General features: G+C 41.3%; 1 protein-coding gene across 1 annotated transcript in view; it reads right to left on the minus strand.

The window, feature by feature from the left end:
- The window catches only part of cox10 (cytochrome c oxidase assembly factor heme A:farnesyltransferase COX10), a gene marked incomplete at its 5' end in the record, with an annotated part of 37,196 nt that overhangs the window by 2,549 nt on the left and 9,012 nt on the right, over positions 1–25,635 (minus strand). The window contains 2 exons of the mRNA XM_079658480.1: positions 734–966; positions 5,956–6,026. Coding sequence (XP_079514606.1) covers positions 734–966; positions 5,956–6,026 — 304 coding nt within the window. The remainder of the gene's footprint in view (positions 1–733; positions 967–5,955; positions 6,027–25,635) is intronic.

Here is a 25,635-nt window from a genome sequence, read left to right on the forward strand (position 1 = left end):
CCAAGTTCCTAAGTATGCGTGGTGTGTGTGTGTGTGTGTGTGTGTGTGTGTGTGTGTGTGTGTGTGTGTGTGTGTGTGTGTGTGAGATCACTGAGACTGTGTATTTGTTAATTACCTCATTTACACCTGCACTTTTTAAAGAACATCCATAAATATTCATCTTGCACATTTTTGATCTAATACATCATATTCCATTTACTTATATCTAGACTTTTCTTGCACTATTTCTATTCTATGTATTGCACATCTCAAAACAGTCTCTTGCACTATTTTATTTGTTCTATATGTTGCACTGTTGGAGGAGCCTGTGACTAAATGACAATAAAGCCTTGAATTGAATTATGTGTGTATTTGTAAGAGTTTGGTGTTTTTGGAGAGACTGACATCAACCACACTCTGCACGGCAACACGACTCATTTATAATGTGATGAGGATCTATTCAGTTATGTAGTTCATACTTGGGATTGATTTTTAAACTTTAATGTACTTGAAGTATGCACTATTATGCAAGGTCATCGGCAGTTCTCAATATTCCATTACTTGGACCTGACTTTAATTGACCGGTATCCCTAAATAAGATGTTTTCAAATTGCTTACTGTCTGATTAAAAAAGCAGAAATTCAAAAAGGTATCTATTTACAGATTTGAGGAGGTTAGATCCAGTGCTCCTTTGGCATCTGTGCTTGTAAAATGACTTCAGGTAGGAGATATCTTTCAATGAATAATTCCGCACCTTGGCCCAGACATCCCGTAGCAGCCGTCCAGCCCATGACGGGGGGGAGGGCCCCCACCACCGCTCCCACCCAGGTGTTGATGATGCTGAGCCTCTTGAGCGGAGTGTAGCAACAGGTGTAGAGGAAGATGTTGAGAGCCCCCAGGAAGCCCGTCAGGGGGTTAACGGCCAGCGTGAGCAGGGCCACTCCGGGAATTCCACAGGCCAAAGCAAAGGACACCGCATGGAGGGGGCTGAGGAGAGGAAGGGACACAAACAAGAGAGAAAAATAAGGAGAATTTTAATTTTTTGTGATAAAAGGCAATAGAGAAAGACAGGCTCAGACAAAAGCCTGTCACCGCCATGAGAACTATAGAGTGATAACGTGTTAGTGGGCTTGTGCAGACACAAGATAAGACAATGATAGCTCCACGTGTTCCTTCCACACACACACACACACACACACACACACACACACACACACACACACACACACACACACACACACACACACACACACACACACACACACACACACACACACACACACACACACACACACACACACACACACACACACACACACACACACACACACACACACACACACACACACACACACACACACACACACACACACACACACACACACACACACACACACACACACACACACACACACACACACACACACACACACACAGAGACCCATGGGGGCCACACACTAACCGTCAGCAGCCGTGCATGGCAGAGTCTCAAAACGGGAGGCTTAGAGGAAGCTCATCTGATAAGAGTTTGTAAGGGAGAAAAGTAGCCCGGCAAGATGAAGAGCATGTGCACACGCCAGAGATCAAAACTAGCGGCAGAAAAACCACGGCTCAGGCTTTTAGCCGGATGAAGACTTCCTCCTCCTCCTTCCCTCCTCTTTTATTGAAAGCAGTGATGGCGAGGTCTGGTTCAAATTCACTAGTAAATGCTCCATAAATTAAAGAGAGGGTAGATTAAAATCTTGACCGAAAGCAGGCCCTTTTTCTTCAAAAAGAAAACGGGGCTTTTATTTTGGTGGCGCGCGGGGAGATGGCATCATTAATGTGATTAGTGGTGTTATGTCTGTTTTATGTGGGCTGAGGTGGGGCCGTGCAGGCTGGCTCAGTGGGAGTCAGGGGAGGGAGGGGGAGTGCATCACATGGTCTGAGGTGCTTTTACTGTCCTCTGCTTACAGTCTGTCACAGCCACACTCATAACCTCAGGTGGGTAATGTCAACACCAAAGCCAAAGATGTGGACGTCTGGTTAGACCACAATCAAGGCCAGGGCTCCAAAAGTAAAACATGAGGGATTTAAATGTTACTTTAAAGAAACAGGATGATTCTACTTAAAACGGAGTCACCTGTTCTATATTCAAGTGGTCGGAGAGGGAAAGTAAACTGTGGAAAACAACTATTCTGATCTTTCTACATCTGTAAGCCTTGCCTACAAAACAGAGACTTCTGGGACTGGTGCCAACTGGGAACACTACAGATCACTGAAAGCTTCTTCCCACATTTTAGAATGATTATTTCCACAAACAAACCCAGATACTTTATGTATTGACAGCCAGAGAGGAGCCAATATGGAATGTAAATACAACAGGAGGAAAAGGCTAATCCTGAAAGAGTTCTCTTGTGCTTCTGTGCCAAAACAGAAGTGGACTACCATTTTGAAAAAGTGTTGGCTTCCTCAGCTAATGCTGCAGAAAAGGCAAAGAACGGAAAAAGATGAAGATGTTAAACTATGCAAAGAGAGAGCAGGGGATAGGTGACATTAATAATAATAATAATAATAATAATAAAGTGAACTTCAGCAGAGCTAAATTAACTGAATGATAAAACTACTTCGAGCACACTGTTAAGGCCCAGATACACCGGCCAGTCACCTGAGAAGTCGCTGACGCCGACACCGACTGTTGCGTCGCCGGACTCTCCTGCGTATTTGCCGACTTCCCGCACTGGAACACACCGCAAATCCGAGACGAGCACGTATGAACTGCGCATGGCAATAACTCTCCTTACCAGCAGGCGGCGGTAGTGTGTATTCATCATTCAAAAGAGGCAACAACCGGAACAACCGGAAGACAGAGAAGAAGAACAGACTCCGTGATATAAACAAACAACAAATAGCGTTTTTCTTTCCATTTTTGCTCTCGTCCATTGAAAACATGAACGAACAGGAGCTCTATAAACCGATGAGGTGAAATAGCCGTCCGTGTGTGTTCCATCTTCCATTTTAAATCATTTGTTTACCTCCCTCACTTCCGTTAACGCTTCTCATGCACTGATTCGCTAGCTGAACAGCCAATCAGTGTTATCCCTTTGTCCGACTTCCGGTGGTGTTCCCGACGCCGATTCAACATGTTGAATCGGCAAGAAAAGGCGTCAGGTCGGCAGAAAAGACCCGACGGTGCGGCGCACACCACTCCAAATAGGGCGTGCCCACGCTCATGTTCGGCCCGACTCCCATTTACTGCCGATTTCAGGCCGGTGTATCTGGGCCTTTACATTAAAGAGGCCCTATTATGCTTTGTCTCCCTTTCCTGTATTGTGAAATGAAGGTATTTGTCCATGTAAATGGTTGGCAAAGGCTAAAATCACACCATTCCCCCCCCGGGAGGGTTTCTCTCACACACTCACCCGCTGCCTGAAATGCCTCTAATGGACTCCTTTGTTTACTTCCCTAACATAGTGACATCCCTGTCAGATCAGTATAACACTCACAATTATATTGGCTAGCGCTCCAACACATTGAACGTGATTAGGGCTAGGACACAGGATATCACTAAGTGGTTGACCAATCAAAAGAGGTGCAGCAGCACAGGCAGGAAAAATAAAGAGCTTTTTGAACTTTAAAGCATGTTACAGTAGAGGCACAAAAAACAAAAACAAAGAGAATATGTGCAGAATATGTCTTTAACAGTTGCTATCCATTTTCCACCGTCAACTCCACTCTGAAAATACATTTAATTTAATTCAATAAGCTTTATTGTCCACGAGAGGACAATTCTGATGCAGCATAAAAAGGAAACAACAATCAACACGCTGTACGTATAGCAGCGAAGAAAATATAATAACTTTCTTGCTTCATTATCCTAACGGCCCCAATGCCGTCCCATGAAAGAATCAAACATGTTTTTGGGTTACGTTCTGTCTTGTACTTAATACAAAGTGGTTGTCAAAGTTATCTTAACAAAGCAAACTCCATTTTCTGGTGCAGAACAGCCCAAATCAAAACTCTCTTCAGGCTCAAAAGCTGCGATGTGTGTAACCACCTAGATGAAACTAAAACTCATCTTCTGTCTTCCTCCTCCTAGCAGGCTGACAGCTCTTCAGCATCAACACATGTGGATGCCTCAAACTCTGTGAAGCCACTACAAAGGCTGGGAGACTGTCATGCGCATTCTACCGAAGAACAGTAAAAGGTGGGTAAGATGAGACACTATTGTAGTCTAGACATGAGAGGACAAAGTATTTCCGATGCTCACATCACATTGGCAGACAGATTTCCGCAGTCGGACAGATGTAGAGGAGGGACGCCTTGAAGACAATATAGAAAATGTGTTGTTTGACAGGACACTCCGGCCTCATATAGGCCTACGTCTCTACACCAGATTGTATGTTCTGTCTCAGTGTTTGCGTCTCAGAGACACACCTCCTCTGGTCAGCGACAGGCTAAAAGCCAGGGGAGAGGACGTGTTTAGATAGTGAGAGAGCATCTTCAATCAGCAGCTCAACAGCATGAGGGTCCGATTTTAAACAGCATGTCAAAGGAGAATTCCTGGAACTGGGATGAGATAGCTGAGGGTCAGGGTGCAGTTATAGTACCAACAGGCCGTTTCAGTCACAGCGGGACTATGATGCTGCATCAGCACACAACGGAGGCTTTTAGCTTCTACTCGTTAGCTTCTACTTGTTAGCTTCTACTTGTTAGCTTCTACTTGTTAGCTTCTACTTGTTAGCTTCTAATTGTTAGCTACATGTGGACAGGACTGTTGTGGAAAGTATTTCATTGTTTTTTGTTGATAAATGTAGTTTTTCACTACATAGGTAAATGTCATACAACAATCAAAATACCTACACTCCTGGTCTCACGTAAATATCTTAATAATACAATAATGTATTTAATTTTATATTAGAAATATGTCTACAAATATGTAAATACACAGTTGCATAATAAACATTAATAAATTAACTTTAAATAATAAATTAGAATTACAATAATAATACAAATAAATTAAATAAACCAATAGGAAATTCAAAAGCCTTGTCAATGATTTAAAATGGATTAATAGTGTACATATCAAGGGTTAGGTTTATTTTTCCTGTAGTGTCTTTTAATTCAGTTTCATCATTCAGAACCATACTAACATGTTCCAGATCAGATCAGTTATATTTGTATCCTCTTGTGTCAACAGGTTGTTTGCTTTCTTTCTTCCTGAATACAAATGAGATAACGCTCCTTTCCTGTAAGAGTTCAATGCGATAAAGGCAGTTTCCTGGCACTGACAATAGGTGAGCAGGACATGATGTTGGTTTGTGTTTTCTTTTGGTTTTCTGCATCAGTGCATTCCTGCTGCTTGAGGGTGGAAGCCTCCAGAAGAGAAAGGAAAGACGCCATATCCAGTCATACAGTAGTAGAGCGCAGTGATACAGTTCACTGAACACAAACATTATCAGACATCTGAACTACGGAGGAAGCAAAAGTGAAGGTGTCATGTAACAACACCCTAACCTCCGCCTCTACCCCGCTCCTTCCCAACCTGATCATGAGCTCGCATTACACCTGACAGGAGTACAGCAGAGGGTTGGAATTGGCAGCTACGCCCGGTGGCTGCTGCTACTCTACATACACAGCTACTCGTCTGATTTAGCTCCATGATAACTCAGCTAAAGAGAAACACAAGGGAGTAAAACAATACGGATGTGTGCTCAGTGCGACTGTTTTCTATAAAAGGTGTGGTCAGTAAAATACAGCCGGTAAATTACAAGCTTTGAGAAAGATAAGGTCAGAGAGGGAGGGAACAGTAGCAGCCTTGTATTAATAAAAGAAAGAGATGAGGTTGGGGGCTTAGTAGCTGTCATGCAGTGTTGCCTCTGTGCTGAACTCATGCTCTCCTCCTCCACTTGAGTCACTCTCTCAAAGTAATCAAAAGTGCAGATGGGGTTGTTTTGCTAAATGTTGCACAGAAGGCTAGATCTTTTAAAACTGTACCTGATTTGTCCTCTGACGAGTGGACGGTTCTTGGTACGATTCATGTTGGAGTCGAAGGGCACTTCAAAGAACTGCGGAGACAGAAATACACGTGGGTTGATTCAGGATCCCACACAAAGACACTGATCTTCCTTCATGGACACACAGTATATATGAACTACTTCAGGCGGCAGTGGAAATGCATCACTTTGGATGTTAAACTGCATTTCTGTTGCCTACATTCTGCCTTCCTTTGAGCTGAGTAACAATACAGCAAAGATTTAGAGTGCGATCATTCTGCAGATGCAAACAAAGAACAAGGTGTGAATAGAAAGAAACAGCCACTGTGATAAATGATGCATTTCTTTCCGGTGTCGGTTGTGTTAACGTCCACAGAAATGTAAATCAACTTGGAAAACTGATAAGGATCACAGGACTTCCGCCGTGGCGGCCTCTGCAAGTTCTACCCAACATCTGGAGAGAAACAATGCGAGGGGAGCCGGGTGTAGCAGAGGCTCACCCTACACGTAGAGAGTCAGCGGATGGAGGTGGAAGGTGGAGACCGAGGTGTGGGTTGGGGGGGGTGCACTGGGACAAAACTATGTGAAAAACTACTTATACTCCTGTTTTATGATCTGCTCTGGAGGAGTATGCTTCAAAGTGCTCCCATGAGATTGGCAATGTGTGACTAAAATGCAAACACATGGGGTGCTTAAACGCAGGAACTGGCTAATCTGTGTGTGTGCGAGTGTGTGTGTGCGAGTGTGTGTTTGCTCGCCCGCATAAGAGAGCCTTTGACTAATGAAGAAAACAGATAAAGCACTTTAAGAGCACGGAGCATCAAGAACCATCTCTGCGGAAATATGGCCCACATAAAATATGTAATAAACAGATAATCCACTTTTCTCTTCTTCAAACCAAGTTTCCAGATTTACTGCGCTCGTGACATCGGAAAGCCACAATATTATTAAAAAACCTCTGGTGGAACGGCGTTGCATTATGTAGAGATTGGTATTTATAAAGGGAGAGAGGGCGGCACCATTAAGGTTGACTGAGACTTGGAGTTAGGATCTAAATATGATCAGCAACGGGAAGATCAAACATCTTCAGTTAAATGTGCTCTTTTAGATGTGGTTTTCGGAGGGACACTGAACCTCTCAGAGCAGAGTGGGATAAATATTTCGAACCTACTCTGTCTTTGCATTTCGTGTTGCTCTTTTTTGGGTCGGTTTCCTCCGGATTCCTTGCCAGAAGTCGACAAAGTACAGATACTATTTCACAGTAACGACATGCTAACATTTTGTACTATTTTGAAGAGATAAATTAGTATTTGCAATATGACAACAGTTGGTATACACATCTCCTCGTTTGACTTCAGTTCATGTCTATATATTGTAGTGGCACTAATACCCTCCGAGCACCCAAAGACATTAAAGAGGTAGGGATTGTATAAACTCTTCCGATATGCACGAAAACAAATCTCCTGCTTCCCTTTTCCGTCTTTTGGCTCAGTTTTAGTGTTAGCACTAGCTAGCCGGACTCTGACTGGACTGGGCCGAGCTAACGGACAGCTGTGTACGAGGCTGTGGGACCCCGAGGCCCGGGCCGAGGTGTTAATTCTATTTCCTGGGTCAGGAAATGCGTCAAGAGGTCAGGGGTCGCATGAGAGAGAAATGCACTTTGTGGCCAGAGCAGAGCGGAGCTGCAGGCCTCGGGGCCGGCCGGGGGCCAAGCTCCCTGCAGCAACGCTCACATAAAAAGGATCCATTTAGTTTCCAATAACCATCCCACAAGTCACAAGGAAAGGGTTCTCTTTGTGTTGTGCCCCACAGGAATATAAGGCCCTTGTACGGTACATAAAAGAACAATTAAAGAGTTTGAAGAGTGACAAAATGATCTCAAACACAAGTGCTGCTATGTTTGAGTGAAGTTGTTGCGTGTTTATATGGATGATTTAAGAATGTCACTCAGTCCCCCCCCCCCCCCACTGCGTGTGCCGCTGTTGTTTCACAGTTTGTCCAGCTCTGCCTTCGTTCCTCCCTCTTTGCCTTTTAAGTCGGAGTGCCTCATCTGGTTCGCATCAGCGGCCCTCTCAGCCCGTGTCATTATTTCCGCCTGATGTTGCCATGTGTAACAGAGAGGGCACTCAAACAATTAGGCCATTTGTGTTTTGTGTGCATGCACGTGCGCTGCTACAGGTAGGTCTGAAGGTTTGGTACATTTTTTAAATTGACACGTCTTCACCTGTGATGACTCGAGCTAACTTGACTGTGTAATTAGCGGTCAAAGCATTTGGAGATTATAGCATATAGCATCAAGCTCAAGAATCTCCAAAAGGGCTCTTCTGACTGGTATAAATGTACAATGCCATTACTCAATGATAGTGTCATCATATTGTCATAAAATACTACAGCAACAACAATGTTAAAGCGGATATGATAATTGAATAATGACATTTACACCATTATGTCAACAAGGCCTGAAAAAAATATGAACAGAAACAAATATTTCTATCAAATTGAGTGATTGTTGTTTTAAGCTTATACTACAGTACACACTACACAGTTTGCAAACAGCCCAAAATAAATATAAATATTGCTTTGTATGTATATTTGAATTAAAACTAAAATGAATACAAATGATAAAATTATATTTATTATTGAGTGTCAGTGCTATTTTACAATATACCAGTGTTTGAATGTAGTTTCCATTGTGTTGAAATATGCACAACGCCCTTGCAAACAGACAACAGTTTGTTTGTAACCCAATGTTCGGCTCTTAAAGCTCACTGACACACCATGATACATCAGTTTAAACTACCTTCATCTACACAGAGGCAGCTGGGGGACGGAACCGGAAGTTATGGAGAGCTTGGCTGCTGCTATCAATTATGAACGCAAACACACACGCACAGACACCCGTAACTGTAGGGACAATTATCCACCAGATGAGGATGGAAAACAGGCGCGACCAAAGTGAGAAGCAGAGGAGCGGGGGAGTACGGTTGCCAGATCCTCCGAGCTATCAAAGACAGAACGTGATCCTCCGCCAACCACCGGGGCTCAATTGATAACAGGCAGGCATTTCCTTTTTCTCTTGTGTTTAAGCTATGGAGGACAACTTGGCTTTGTATCCTGATATGATTTATGGAGACACATTAAGGGTTGGTGTAATTTTGAGAAAGAGTTTAAAACTTTATGAAAGTGGCCTGTATAACCACTGAACAATAATGAGATTAAACAAGACTGAGTATTTATTGAGACAGCTTTATACTTTTTTTTGTGACCAACATTTAGTTAATTCTTCAAGCCATCTTCACAAGATGACAACCATATAGAAACTAATCATACAAATGGAAATATAGAAACACGTATAAGGGAAAGAAGCTCCTATCCCCTGATCCCACCTCTCTGGCCTTTCCACAAATATAATATACTGCAGTTTGTCTTATATTCATTTTAGTCGTTATTTTGTATATTTATATTTGGTTTATGTATTTGTCTTAATTCTCTTTAATGTTGAATAGTTGTTTGAATATATGTTATTATTTATAATTGTTATATTTTTGATCTTTTCTTACAACTTAAGAGTATTTCCTTATGCTGTGTTCATGTTTGCACCACCAAACATATCTGGCAATAAAATGGATTCGAAATCTGATTAATGATGTTTGCAATCATAAAGTTGATCCATTTACACATATTTAAAAAAAACTCCTAATCTTGTTTACATACTGCATATATATATATATTATATTATACAGAAATAATACAACTAGGCAGCTGCTCCTCAAGGGAGATGGGTTGCCTTACCAACGCCACACCTAACTGTTGCTAAAACAACAATAGGAAGTGCAGTGAAGGTCGGGGAGGAGCGATACAGTAACATCACATTTGCTGTGTTAACTGGAGAGTCAGGAGTGCACCTAAACGCAGGAACACACAGAGCAGAGCAGCTGTATGGCTTTGGCTCACAGGAACATCAGCTGGCCTGAACAGCACGCCTCTCTCGCTCTGCCCACATAAACCCAGGTGCACAGGCTAAACACAACAATAAGACCAAGTCATCACCTGTCAGAACGTCACCTGTTTGCACACTGGAGTTGAATGGAACACTCAAACATCCGCATGGGTGGGGGTGAGGGTGGTGCTCTGATGAGTGCCAAGTCTGCTCAAAAGAGCACGAGAGCTCTCAAAGCCCCTCTTCAACACCAACTCTGTGATCAAGCACTTGACAAACAAGCAGCCAAAGATTTACATAGATTAAGCTTTCCTCAGAAGTCAATTCAATGCTTCTGGCAGTCACTCGGAACAATTTGATGTCAAATGAAAGAAATGGAACAAAACAGACGAGCCACGCAACCTGACTAGTCGCAACACAAAAAAACGCTGGCATTAAGGTCACTTTGAGCTGTCTTTCAGGAGCAGTGGGACTGTTCTGTCTCAGAAAGGTTTCTGATGTCTCTGGAGTCAAACGAATAGTCTTGGAGCTATGTGAGCAATGCTTTGATTTTATACTGCTACCCCTGAAGAACCTGTTAAACACCTCCAAAGTACTTACTAAAATGTTGAACGCTTTGAAACACGAAAAAGGTCAAAAATGTAGAAGAGACGTAATGATGAAAGGCAAGTAAGGGAAGAGATGACGAAGCAGGAAGATGAATACAAAAAAAAAGCTAAAATCTTCTTCACCTGTGCGCCTTACAGTTAACCCCTTATGCTAAAAACATAAGGATGAAATGACCTAGGCATCCGGTCATTATTCAGAAATAAGCCTAGAAACTGGATGTGGGCGTCAAAGCTTTAGAAATAACAGCACTGACGACATCTCCATCACTTCATTGCTGTCACAGAGAGCTTAGCAATATTTGGTTCACACTACGTGAGGTGGAGGTGAAAGATAAAAACAGGAGACATGTGTCTGTGTCTGGAATGCTGCATGCGGACAGCTGGCAGATGTTTTTCGGGGTTCCTCGCCTTCTGTGATCCTTTGATGTGATGAGATGATAGGGCTGGATCGGCTAGTGTGATTAGACATGAAAAGCTCTAATCGTTCGCAGTTTGATTCATGAAAATCATTAAAAAAATTGCTTTAATGGTCTCTATTATACGTTTTTTCCCTTTCCTGTAGTGCGTTTTATGTTTGTGTGCATTTAAAAAGTTTGCAAAGGCCTGCAAGTTAATGTGTACACGTGACATTTTTGTACTGTACAGAATCACGAGTTTCAAAATGAGCGTCTAGCCAAGGTAAAACGACCCATACCTTGCTTTTTTTTCAAGGTAACACTGCAAAGACTGCACTTCTCCGTCTGACCAAATAATGGATGGAGTCTGAAAGTCTTCCTCTCTTTACAATGATCTGTTTCGAGCAGTTGGCAGCGCTCCACCTGGCACAGCGTCTCTCCTGATTGATGGCCTGAGTGTGGGACAGTGAAGTGCTAAACTGTCCTCGTGTTAATCAGCTTATTAATGCCGAGCGAACCCACATTGCCTCCGCCCCTTTTTCTGTGAAGATACGTGCAGGATCTGGGCAGCAGAGGCATGATATACTCACATTGCCTGGCCACGTAGAGAGGAGGGGGGGGTGGCGGAGCAAAACAAAGATGAAGCCTGACATGGTAAAAGTAGAGGATTTTTCTTACATTCTGTTTTCTTAGAACTCTTCTGATCAAAGGCGGAGCGCAACTCAAGATATAGGAATCTATTTCTGTCCATTGGCGATGACCGATTTAGGTCTCTAACGCTTTAAGGCCTGGGGGAATATGTTCCTAGTTTTCCAAAGTGATGCCATAGTTCAGTAGCCTGCCTTGTGTGTTGGACGATATGGTCACTATGTTCATCATTCACGCTACGTAGCGACCAGGTCATAGGGTCTACTCCTCGGATTTTAAGCCAAACTCTTGGTGGATGGCAGCAAATCTTTAAGATCTTATGGAGAGATTTTTCATATGAAGGTATGTTTGTTTTAAGTCACAGAAAGTGCACTTACTGTACCACTTATGGCCAACGAACCTTAAATTCATCGATTTGCCACTTGAGTCGAAATATGCGTCACACCATAAGAACGTTAAAGAATCTTTGGAGCCAAATCTGTGAGTGAAATGGAGTTTCAGTATTAATCTTCATTTGTAGAAAGTGGTATGGTCCATGCTGGCAGGCACATTCATTTTCAGTCTACTGTAAACATATCAACTGTGCAAACAAGATAAATTAAATTCCTTTGTTGGAGTGCTGGCTGGCCCTATCTGTAGTCTGAGGGAGATAAGTTAACGTTCTTACTAATGAGGGCTTTTCACTCCAGTTCCTGAATACTGTTAACTTTGCACACAGTTGACTGCTTTCTATTCATTCTTGCATACCGGGGAAAACATATCAGTAAAAGGCCAATACATAGGACTATGTATTGTGTGCATTTGTGTGTGTGGTCACTTGTTTAAACAGACATAAACAGTCCTTTCCTGCATCGCTGGGCATTTGCAAATAACTGTGAGGGTGTGACTGACATGACATGCACCGTGAAAGGATCTTGACAGTTGGGGTGAAGTTGAAAAAGAAGCATGTGTATGACCGTGTGTATGTTTGAGAGAATGTGAGTGTTTAGATTTTTGGTCCGCAGCTGTGTCTGACCATAAGGACACTGGAACGAGTGTGAATATGTGTGTGTGTACTGTTCTGACACTGCTGGTCCTGGACATCTTGAAGAAAATGTGCTCAATAGAAATGAGAAGTGATAAGGTGCAGATACATATGAAGGCCCTCACTGTTCCCTCACAGATGACAGCAGCCGTCAGCACCTCTGACAGATTTGTATTTGCGGCAGTGACCCGTGGTAAAATGCACCTCTTGATCTGGACGGGTTCATTCAACAAGCCTTTCAAATCAAAATGAGGGGCTCAGGAGAAGACACACAGTGAGGTATAGTTCTCCGTGTGTAGCCAGAGTTAACTTATCGGTTGGGAAAATACTGAATGTTCTCTTCTAATATCAAAGTAGCACGTGATAACAAAGGCCCTACGTAGCAGTGTACGTAACAGGATGTATGATTACCTAGAAGAGCGTCAGGACTTTGTTAGGCATATGATAGCTATGTGACAACGATTACCATGATGATTCAGCCTCTATGGAGATAGACATATGACTGTCATGTTTATTGCTTACGTAGGCTAATCTTAACTAATGTAATAATACTGCTTTCAACCAGAATTCTTCCATCTTGTTGACTGTAACACCTTCACTTGTATAAGCATGTCAAGGACTCTACTCTGGGTACTATTTGTCCCATGCCGCTCTGTGTGTGATGACTACTTCCATTCTTGCAAGGATAATAAATCCATGTATCCTGATATTGAAGACCAAGCCGGTGACGAGTATATTTTTCTAACATTATCCTCAGCTTCATCTTTCAGGGATATATAATATGCATTCCGAATGAAGGTCAAGTACTTTTGTTTTCAGTTTGTTGTTTTGAATCTCTGGCTTTTGGTAAGCAAGCTGAAAATATCCTGCAGGTCCAAGAAAGTAAACACATATTGTTCAATCAGCATCATTGTTCTCTCTTCCTTTCTCCTCACCAGCATGCTGTGTAAACTAGACATCTGATAACACACTGCCGCCTATTTAGATTATATTATTCTCCCTACAATGTAATGTGCGTGCAAAGACATTTTTGATTTGGTAGTTTTGCAAGCTTCGTCTCTACAGTCTCAGTGGTACATTTTAAAAAGCATAGCAAATCATTCAAGTGTTATTGGTAGCATCCCTACATCATAATGCTAGATATGTTGATTTACAGCTTTTAGACATGCTGTGAATCCAATTTGCTAGCATTTTCTTTAAATATATATATTATCTGATCTGATTTTATTCATGTGTTATTTAGAAATTGCACAAAACCATATGAATAATATGATATCAATGACAATATTCATAAAGTCAAAGGGGCCCTAAAATGCTCATATTCAGGTTCATATTTGTATTTTGTGCCGCTGACATATTTGTATGCTTCAATGTTAAAAAAGTGTTTAATGTGTCTCATACTGCCCGCCTGATTGGTTAGCTGACCGGCTCTGTTGTGATTGTTCAACTGCTTAGAGATGTCCCGCCCCCTATGATGGGGCCTATCACGTACAATGTGTTGGAGCGTGTGAGTGCAACGAAACATAAGGAAAATATCAAACTATTTCAATATGTAGGTAGAACAAACGCTACACTCAAGGAAACGGCACAGTGAGTAAACAGTGGCAAAAAGCAGCTGGAGTAAATCATTTATCCATGAGTTTAAATCTTGTTTGCTGGAACAAATGGGAGGAGAGTGTGTGAACAGGGTAACAAAGTTCCTGTCAGAGTGTGTGCTCCTCCACTGCCAGAGCTTAGCCCCCCCGAGACCCATCCTTCTCTCTGCAATATTCTCTGCACCATCTATGCCTCTCTCACTCTCCCCTCATGTGGAAAGGCAACCAGTTAGCTTCTCAACGGGTTCCAGAAGTGAGCTGTCAACCATCTGTCCTCTGAATGTAACAGAAATTCTTGCTGTCAGGATGTGGCGTGACACAGTGTGTCTGAACGGGGGAGAGTAAGTGCTGGCACGTTTCCTAGGGGTGAGCCGCAATGATGGTTGAAAAGAAAACTGAGGATGACACTATTTTAGATAACAAATATTAGATATGCACAGATTGATTGGCCAACAGTCACTGTTGACCCGCCAGGACATGCTAGATAAAGGGGGATATACTACAATTGATTTTCTAGTTGTATTGCCTTCGTCTAATTGCAGTTTTCCGGTTTATTTAGCTAAGAAAATGAAGGTTGTGTCTGCCTCTTTAAAGCTAAGGTTATGAGAGTGCTTCCCGGCTCTACTTCACAACACAGTGTATAAAGGATGTAACCAGGACAGATATTACGAAGTGGTAAAGAGGCATTAAAAAATGGTGGGCTGTCGAAATTGGAGCCACCCTGTCTCCTCATAAGCAATTACTGCAAGAGAAGCATTCAGATAAAAGGTCTACAAGCAGAAAGACCAAAAGACCCCCCCCCCCCTTTTTCCTGCCCCAGTACCACTACAAGTGCACAACGGAAATGCTTTAATCCCTAAGGATCGGGGTAACTGAAACAAAGACTTTCAAAGTAATATACACACACACACTCATGGGCATGCACCCTGATGTCTATCATCCTCAAGCTGATTACAGTTGTGTGGGTGTGAAATGAAAGGGGACGCGGCAGTGGTTACTTCCTCCTGCTTGTGTAAATGACTGTATGGTGACATTAATGGTGTTCAGAGTGAAACACGTGTTGCTTTCAAGGCCCTTTTTTGTGTGTTCATGTTCATGGCTGTTGTGTTGGAGGCGTGTGGGCGTGAAGATAATGCCACAGAGGATGAGTGCAACATGAATTGGAAATGAATAATTATACAAGGTCTGCTTTATCACATGGTCAAATATGCTCATGAAGAGGAAAACTAATTATGGCCAAAACTTGTGAAGAACAGTGTTGCTCAACCGGGGGTTTCAAGTTCATTCCTAGATGGTTGTAGAAAAAATATATCTAAAGGTACATCTTAAAAATGAAGCTGTGGGCTTCAATCTGATTGTTTTCGGTGGTTGTGACTTAAAAAGGGTCCGAGAGTAGCCGATATAAAACACAGACTTAATGACAGAGGCCCCTTCAAAGCGGAGTTAAGTTAAACAGCCACACTTACAAAAGCTGCGTCACCTTTGTTTGTGGGCTGACAATGCAGCAACGCTTCTAAAAGCTGGCTTACAGGTAGGAGAAAATAGTAATTAAGACGCACAGCATAGAGAAGTAAAGTAATGTTATGAGGTAGACATAAACAAATATAGATAAAAAGAGTGTGGTTTTACAATCCCTTTGTGATCCTCAGGTGGGGTTAGCCACAAAGCAAAAAGCACTGCTCCATATAAAGAGTAGATGGGGATAGGTAGAGTCAGGCTTCAGAAGCAGAGTAAGTGTGTTCAGGCTGCACACACCCACAGACACACACTTTGGTCTGTGAGCGGTAATCAACAGTTACTACATGACAGAGTCTCGCAGACTGCCATGTCATCATAAAGCTGAAGATCCTTTTAACTCTGCGCAGTGACACACGGGCAGACAAAGGTCCACACCCAACACAGCAGGATGTCTTCCTCAGATGAGCAGGCGGAGAACAGGTGGACCAACATGCTGTTAGAACGCCAGTAATGCCACATTGAGGAAGAGACAGAAAGGCAGACTTCTTAAGCCTTTTGCTCTCTGTAGTGCCGCCTTACAATCTAAAAAGGGCAATGGATTGTGCCTGGCCGGAAAACCTTTAAAAGGGATGTTCAAAAAGCAGATGGCAAGGCAGGAGTCTGCACATAAAGAGAGTCATTTAATAAGAAAACAAAATAAAGGAAAGTGTCAAATTAACCCAAATATATTCAACAAAAATAAGTGAAAACTGAATAAAAGTAGGGCAGTGACTGGCCTTTTCCCTTTCCCCTCTCAATTAGCTGGACCGTACCATCTGCTCCATGTTTTAATGAAACATGCATAGTGTCCAGGCAGTGCTGTTTGCTTTATCCCATCACCTCAGGTGCACCCGTTACATACACACCTTTATCCTGTATGCATATGCATTAAAGGGTAGATAACACCAATTACAGGATGAGATACAGTTGAGAGTGGCTGGTTCACCTCTAAAAAGCTGTGGCCAATTAGATTCAAAGTTTTTCGATGTATTATATCAACATTTCAATGACATTGATTCAATTCTACGTTTTGCTACATTATAATGGAAACACTCTCAAAACCGTTATATAAATATATATGCATACTCTGGTAGTAACAATAGTTCCCACATTTAGAATATCTCTGCTTAAAAATGTCACTTATGAGCAAAGGCTTACAAAACACTACCTTTGTATGCTAAATATCACCTATGGCTTTTTGCAACTGTTGAGGGTATGCCGTGTGATTACATAATGAAGGATTGAGGAGTGGGGTGGCACTTAAGATTCAGGAAATTCAGTCTGAATAATAGTCATTGAAGACCAGGCAAGAGCCTGTTTTATATTTCAAGTTATAAGAGCACAAGCTGAAAGCAATTCTCAAAGTACAGAGGTGTACGTGGTAATAATGTGTTGTCTTCAGAATGCTCAGCCGATAGAGCACTTTGCAATAGTGAAGCAAAAGGAGCTCTGAAGATGGAACTTTTTTATGCAAACAAACCAATAGCGGTGGAGACTAAAAGTATATGAATCATTCAAAGTATTAGAAATAAGCAACACACTTTAAATGTTTTCCTTTATAAGATGCATAAAACCACATAGATGCTAATATTGGTGTAACAAGAACAGTCATATAGATTGTAGAGCTCTAAAGCAAAACCTTGTGATTTTCGGCTAAATAGATACACTAGACTTTTAAACAGAGCTTGAGATTTTGAGACGCACCCAAGGCTTAGGGAAAGACTTGGTGGATGTCGGTAACCATTTTGTTTTCCAGCAACGATGCCCTTGCCCCAAAGCTTTTCGGGTTTGAATCAAATTAGCATTCAGTGTTGGCTCACGGGCACGCCATAAACAGGGCTGCTTTTGTTAATTATCCACGGATCTCAGCATTACAAAGAGTGTTCCTACTTGCCTTTGGCTAAGTTACCTTCAGATAGAGGGTAAACTTGAGGGGAAAATAAATGGTAGACCGTAAACATATACATAAACGTGATGCCCCTCAATACACGTATTCTCCTGATTTCAATCTTAGCCTTGCTGAAAAATAATAGTTTAGCTACAGTAAACCAGAAAATAACTTTGTGAGGTTTTTTTACTCACAAGGAACGTTTTTTATTTATTTATCTCTTATAAGTTTTGAAAAAGGTCTAAAAGCAAAAGCTCTTTCCTTGTGTAATTATCTCTTTAGCAAAAATAAAACAAAGGAGGAAGGCCATCAAATAAAAATATAAATAAATATTTGTTTCAGCTCAGCAGAACAAAAGCAGGTCATTTTATTCTCCTCTCTGGTGCGGTATTGCATTAAAATCAGTGACACATATCAAAACACCGTATGTATTCATCTGCCTAGGATTAACATAAAAAAAGACATTCTGCATCATTGCTTTTTTGGTCATAATACTTTTACGTTCACTTTGTAATAATGGGTAATTTTGAGCTGATGGACTAAACCAAAACCATTTGGGGTAATGGTTGGCAATATCCAGTGTTATTACATCTACTGAACAGGCATGCAAACCTCTAGCCCCAGTCTGCTAATGTTCAGCAGTTGCAAGGGATTGATGGGAAGCAGGAAGGGACATTAAGGAGTGCATCTAAAGCAATGCATTTCACTCTCCGCAATAGGGGTGTGAGGAAAAACTGGATTCTTAAGATACATTGCGATCTACTAATATAACGTCTAGTTCCAAGAAAGTCAACTATCAGAAATGTTAAACCCAATGCTCCACATTATGATTGCTAGTGACCAGGGGCCGTATTCACAAAGGATCTTAGGGCTAAAAGTAGCTCCTAACTGGCGAATTAAGGAGAAACTCCTAAACATAATGGGCGTGTCAGTCTTAAATTTAGGACTCCTAATTGTATTCACTAAGAGCAATTCACAAAGTATTTTAGGCCTAAAAGTAGCACCTAAGTTTAGGAGAGCTTAAAAGTCCTCGAGAGGACTCCTAACTCAGTAAGACCTATTCACAAAGAATCTGAAAATGGCTGCGAGACTAAATGTTTTGGAGACAATGGAAGACTGTGAATTGATCAAGAGATATAGGCAAAATCGTGAGGGTATCAAACTTGTTGTGGAATTAGTGCGGGATGCAATAACATCCCCGACTAACAGGAATAACCCGATTAGTCCGGAAATAAAATGTTTGGCAACACTACGATATTTAGCAACAGGGAAAATGCAACTTTGCAATGCCGACGATTTAGGAATATCGCAACCATCAGTCAGCCGTGCCATAAACCAAACCATCAACGCACTCTCTAGACCACATATCATCCAACAGTTTATCCGGTTTCCTTTTGACAATCAACAACTACACAGGATCAAAGCCAACTTCATGGCAATTGCAGGTATGCCCGGTGTGGTCGGTGCTATTGACGGGACGCACATAAAATAATTGCGCCATCAAAAGATGAGGACGTGTTCGTCAATAGAAAGAAAGTACATTCCATCAACACGCAGATTGTTTTCATTCATCATGATAGGGGGACTTGAACAGCGGTATGGGCTGTTATTGAAAGTGTTTAAGTGCTGGAAATATGCTCATTGGATAATAGTTTGCGGGGTGCTTTTAATTGCCTCCTCGATTTAATGCAATTTACGTATTTTTATTGTTTGCTCTCTCTCTTTAACCTGCATATACAACGTCATTATCGTGGTCTGCACAAACTTGTCATCATGCGTGTATTCTGCTAACTGCACTGTCCATAACTATTTGATAGGAATACATTTCTAGCCTAGGCTATTTCCTTGTTTTTCGGTGATTTAGTGGGCTCGTTTGTGGGATGTTGCGGATGAGTTTCACCGAGACCGCCTGCTCTGAACAACCAATCACCGTACTGACCGCTTCTAAACTCATGCACGAGAATCGACGTAATCCATAGCAACGGCGCGTCACTCTTAGTTAACTCTTAGTGATTTATCCTTAGTATGAGTAGGTCTCAGCGGCTTTGTGAATAACTTTTAAGAAAAAACTCCTACGTAAAATGTTTTAGCGCGAGTTAGGAGCACTCCTAACGGTAAGATAAAATTCTTTGTGAATACGGCCCCTGTTCTGTAAGACCAGGATATACTTTCCTTATGGCTCAACCACTTGGATGGTGAAATGCAACGGAGTTAAACATGTGCGCTGTGTTTAAGATAAAGTCACTGGTACTCTTTGGCTTTAAATCTAGCACCAGATGAGATGTTTCTAAATATTTGATACTTGTATTGTATTAATAGTAGATAATGGAAGTTAATTAATCAGTTTATGCTAATCAGGGATCATCACACAAAATCTGTATGTTTCATTAATATTAAATACATGCATCACAGCCCTTTAAATCTAATCAAAGTGAGGTTTCCAAAGCTTTTGAAACCGTCGTTCTCCTCCTTAATGTTTTTGTGTGACACTACTGTCAGATGAACCATTTGTCCTCTAGACATACAGGGGCCTCTACACTGACTGTTTCCATTCACTGATACCTCAACAATGCATGCTGGAGGTGCTGACATGTCACTATCTGTTTCAGTGGGAGCACAGGTCCAGAATGGTCCAAGGAAACTAACACTGAGACACTGACAGCACCTGCTTTCACTACAGGTAATTAAGAAACGTTTTTCTAAGATAAATTCTAAAATATGAGATCCTAACCAGTTGACCATAAATGTTCACAGTCCACTTTGTACCTGCAAGAACGACAGCCACAAGCATGAACAAGTACGAGAGAAGAAAATACATCAGGTGGAGTGTTCCAGTTGATGAAACAACATTTACTCAGCTTGCGTGAGGTCAGCCACTGCCAAATGCAGCGTGAGGTGTAGAAAGGTTCCTTGGAGCCAGACAGTGCTCAGGTGGGTGGTTTCCCCCCCCACCTCTGACTCAAAACTCAAAGGTGTCTTCAGGTTGCCTTGTTGGACGCCGAAGCCCATAATCACAGTGTTTTGTGAAAAACTAAAGGCTAATCAGGGAGGTGGAGAGGAGTGGCTCCACCTGCCCATCAGTCAGTCATGTTCATGCCCTGGGGTGACGGCAGATCTATTGTGGCGACGTGTGTTTTCCCAAACAAGCTGTGGCATTGAAAGCTCGGAGAGAACCTTTGCGTGTGAGCAGTAAGTGTGAGCTTCAAAAAAGATGACGACATGTTGTGGCCAACTCCAATTAGAAGCCACGTTTCCTCTTCTTTTGAAGTAAGGACTGCCTGTGTATGTATGTAAAGGCTCGAGTGTAATAGGATAAAGAAATAGATAGTAGAAGTGAAAAATGTTATGTACATATTATAGTGTTTTTTAAAGCAATATATGTTTTATGTCTTGTACTCATTTAATACTCTGTAAGACAAACAAAAATGAAAACTGTACCAATGCATTTGTAGTATTGCCTTTTATATTGTTAATGCTAGCTTAAGTTATCTTATGTGAAAGGACTGGGGAAGAGGAAAATTGAAGTTGGGGGCCATAATCACTTTCATGGAATAAGAATAAAATATTTACAACCAAAACTTGCTTTTATGCACTGCTATTTCAGAGGGTTGACAACCAATAAACTTTAGTTTCAGAATGATACAGCTCTCATTTTATAAAATAAAAAAATGGCATTTCACCGTTTTAAGCCGTTCTTATAGTTTGCCTTATAAATAGTAAAATATTATAATATTCAATGTATAACTTGCAGTCTTTAAATACTGAGCTTTAACTTAAAGTATTATATAGTGTATCATGTGACACAACTGGAATGTGTGTTTAAGATTAAACATTCATATCAGAACCAGGACTTCGCTATCAGAACCAGTGCCACTTTGGTTCCAACACATTATGCTCGTGTAAAGAACAGACTTGGCCAAAAGACAAACAACTGTTTCAATTGCAACACTGATGCCAAATTATTTTTAAAGAAAGGTACATTAAAAACACACACAATAAATATAATAATACACATTTGGAAACCAGCATATCCACATCTTTGTATCAATGCCTACTAACTAACACTTTGCCTGGCAACAGTATCTGCTCCCTCAGGCTTTATCTTGGGGGTATATAATAGATGGATTTACCCTTCATGTCTCTATCAGAGGAAAGCATCTGTCTGCCGTCTGAGGCTGAAAGAGAACCATTTGTACAGTTTGAAATGGATTGGCACCCCATGGTTGACAAAGACAAAAGCCTTTAAAGAAATTAACTATTAAACAGGACTGTCTAGTTAAATATTTATTTTAATCCAGCAAAGAAAGGGAGACACCCATCACGTCCCCTTCGTGACATCTTGCTAGGCAATTAAAAAAGGAATTTCCATTCCTTCTCCCAGGCTGAACCAACAGCTTGGTGGAGGCCACTCAAAACAAAAAAACTCTAAACTATCAATGTCAAAGTTCAGCTTGCTCTTTTGTTTTAAGTAAGCTGCAAAACAAGATCTTAAGAGGAGCATCTGCACTAAGGAAGGGACCTCTTTTTTGTTTAATTACCGATTTGGCTAAGCCTCTGATGTGTTTGACCGTTAACTCAAAAAAGCTCCCTAGAAAAAATGGCCAAAACATAATCCTTTGAAAGACAAAAGCACTTTTGAACAATCAATTACTGTACATAGCCAGTGGAACTAATATGACAAGCACTGATACTTTTATAACTCCATCTGTCTTATGATACCGTTGAAGCTTTCCACACAAGAAAAACAAATACAGTACGCCCACAATATAGGGTTTGTTTGAAGGTATCCAATGCAACTCATCAAATGGACTCTGGTATGAGAATGTTGGGAGGTAATTCTCAAGCAGAATGAAAATAAATTGCCTAAAAAAGGATGGCAATGTCATCATGCTGGAGGTATTCTGTAGCAACCGTTTGAAAGCATATCTCCTGTCGCTACTTCCCAGCAGGGAACAGACACAAATCCAGTGGTGGAAGGGTTTCATTTTCTTTGAAGGGCACAATGGTTGGTGGGGTTTTAGCAGCTATGAGGTCTTGTTACAACTAACGATCCTCTAAAGAGGTACCATGTTATGTGAGGTGCTTTAAACTACAATGAGGAGTCCCATCCTCGAAAATTGGTGTGGCAGCCTTGACTGTTGGGGCGCAGCAATTCTGCAGCCAACCCAGCCTGAGGGAGACTTCTACCACCTACTGCGCTGCTATAATATCTACATCTGGAGTCTGTTCAGATCAGTCATAAAACATATCGGTGTAGTCAAGACGGCAGGCATCAATGTAGGATGGATGATCATTATATTTGTGTTAAATGCAGAGTAAGATAATACAAAGCAGACAATTTAAAGAAAACTGTGATTGGTGGAATCCTTTCAATATCCATACTGATTCTTAACTTTTTTTAAGGCAGTATTTTTTTAAGATGACTTAAATGTATGTTGACATGTTTGATTACTTCATGGCCACTAAAAAAAATTAGGACCGTGTAAAAAATGTGCTATAATTCAAACATTGTTAATTTGGCGTGAATGTAATAGGTGTCAAACTTAAGCTGGGAGTCAGCTTTCAGTGTTTTTTTTTTTTTTTTATTATATTGGCTGCAGACGTTGTCGTCTACAAACCAAAAACTACCAAAAATGTTGCCATAATTCACTTTTTAATGCATTGTAATACAATAATTGTTCTGTCCTGATTTCACCCAATTTAACAAAGTAAAATTCAAAGAGTTTCACCAACACCAGTCTGGATATTTGCATCAGTGCTGTTCCTTACAGAATAATGTTCTAATGTGCATTATCTCCTCAAAAAGTACCCTCGAGAGTTCATACTTTTTATCAACAGAAATGTTTGATCGGAAAAAAATGTTTTCCCACAATATAGCCGCGACAGGGATAACAAATAGGGTGCTTCATACCACAGCCTGCATTAATGTGCAGAAATAATAGTGGCATTAAAACAGATTTGGGTTAGCGTGTTGCCATCTCGTTAACTCTGACAGCTATTAAAACAGGAGGGAATTTCCAGGCTCAATTAACATCACATTTCAGGTGTCAGCTCACCAGTCTGACCTCCTTGTGTCAGCCGGCATTGTTAAAGCATGTCCTTGAAATAGTATGCAGAGATATCATTAGATTGTGAAGAACTTGAAAATGCTAGTAAAAAATATAACTGTGGCTTTATCTGATGGCTTTGCATTGGGTATTAAGAGACAAATATCATTTTAGTCCTATCAATTAGAAACCTTTTCCATAATTCTGATGAGTAAATGATTTAAAATGTAGCTTCAGAAATCATATATAAAATGTTTTTATAGAGCAGGGGTGGGGAACCTCCGGCCTCCGGGCCGTATACGGCCCGCGAGACCATTTGGTATGGCCCTCAAGGTCATTTATAAACACACGCAAAAAATAAAAAAAATTGAAGAAATATAGACTGCAAAAAAATAAAAAAAGCGAGTGCCTGTTTTTCCTGGCCAAGATTAGGGTCCTTGAACACAACACGAGCCTGACGTGTCTGACAGGGGTGCAGTTTTGACAGAGAGCACCGGAACGCCAGAACGCCGCTCCGGCACTTGAGAAATTGCAGTACCCATAAGGAGCCGTACACAATACATGCCGCAGTTTTTGTGTGGCTGTGTCTTTAGTTGAAAGCCCAGTGGGCGATCTGTTCATCTGTCATACTGATCATACAGTCAATAACTTTGTTGTTATTAGCATCTGGTTAGCTAGCTATGCTAACGAATATAAGAAGCTTTTTCTCCAACCAGTGAGGTAAAGGCACACCTTTATCATCATCTTTATTTATTTTATCTTTATTTATCTGTTGTTATTTTTGTTTTACTTGCTTGTAACCGCTTTGAGCACCAGGAAAAGCGCTTTATAAATGTAATGTATTATTATTATTATTATTATTATTGATATGATCATTATAAAAAAATAAGAGAATAAAGTAAACAGGTATAAAATACTATATGACAGTAAAACAAAGTTGTTATTAATAAAGAAGAATACAGTTTGAAAGAAAAATAAAATCTGCTTACAGTTCTGTTTCATATGGGTGTTGAGAGATGTACCCATAGATCTCCTAATGTTGCTCTCAAAGTGCACCAGATTGATGCTTTTAACTTCAACATTTAAAAAAAAATCTTCCCGGGGGAGCATGCCCCCCGGACCCCCCTAGAGGGTGTGAGGTACCCCCCCACTTAAATCGTGTCCACATGGATATGAAACTAAATACATTTGCACACATCTTGTGTCTATATCTTTCTGTTGTGGTGGTCATCTCACACCGTGCACGTGCATGCATGCGCGAGTCATGGTGAGATATCTGGATTAAGAGGTTGCTTTTTCTTTACACAGCATGAAAGAAAGGCCCAATGAATGGGCTGTGATTTTTTTGTTTTTTTTTAAGCAGAGGTCAATAATTTGTACGGCCCTCAGAGGATGTTGAAAAAATTGAAATGGCCCTTGAGAGGAAAAAGGTTCCCAACCCCTGTTATAGAGCTTTGGTGTGCTACAAAAAGTGGTTACTCTGCCTTCACGCACCCAAAACACAACTGAGTTTACATTCAGAGAACAAAACACTTGTATTTGACCTTGATTCATTCATCTTTTAAAAGGCTGAAAAAGTTAATTAAACATATTTTCATCTCTATGTTCGGTCGTGCACCTATACACTAAGGAGCTGACCAAGATGCGTGCAGGAGGGTAAATAATGCATGCCTGCAAAGGACGGAGAGAAGGGCGTGGAGTGGTTGGGTCGGGGGCTTGTGGGGGCTCGCTTATGCGTGCCAGCCTCAGACAGCTCACCCCAGGAGAGACACAGACACAAAAGCAAACTCAGTGTCATGGTCACGAATGCAGCAGGGAAGCTAGGCAGCCACAAAACAAGCCGTCTTGAATTTTCATCAAAACAAACACACGCGCGCTGACTTGGTGTGACTTACACTAAAGCCGCTGTCAAAATAAGCGAGCTGTTTGTGTTTGACAGCGCAAACGCCGTATCAAGTCTTATTTACATTGCTGGGGACCTTAGACTTCCCTGGGGTCTTTGAGGCTCCAGGCCGAAACTCTGGTCTGAGACAATTATC

This window comes from Notothenia rossii, assembly GCF_949606895.1.
Source record: "Notothenia rossii genome assembly, chromosome: 11".
Taxonomy (NCBI): Eukaryota; Metazoa; Chordata; class Actinopteri; order Perciformes; family Nototheniidae; genus Notothenia; species Notothenia rossii.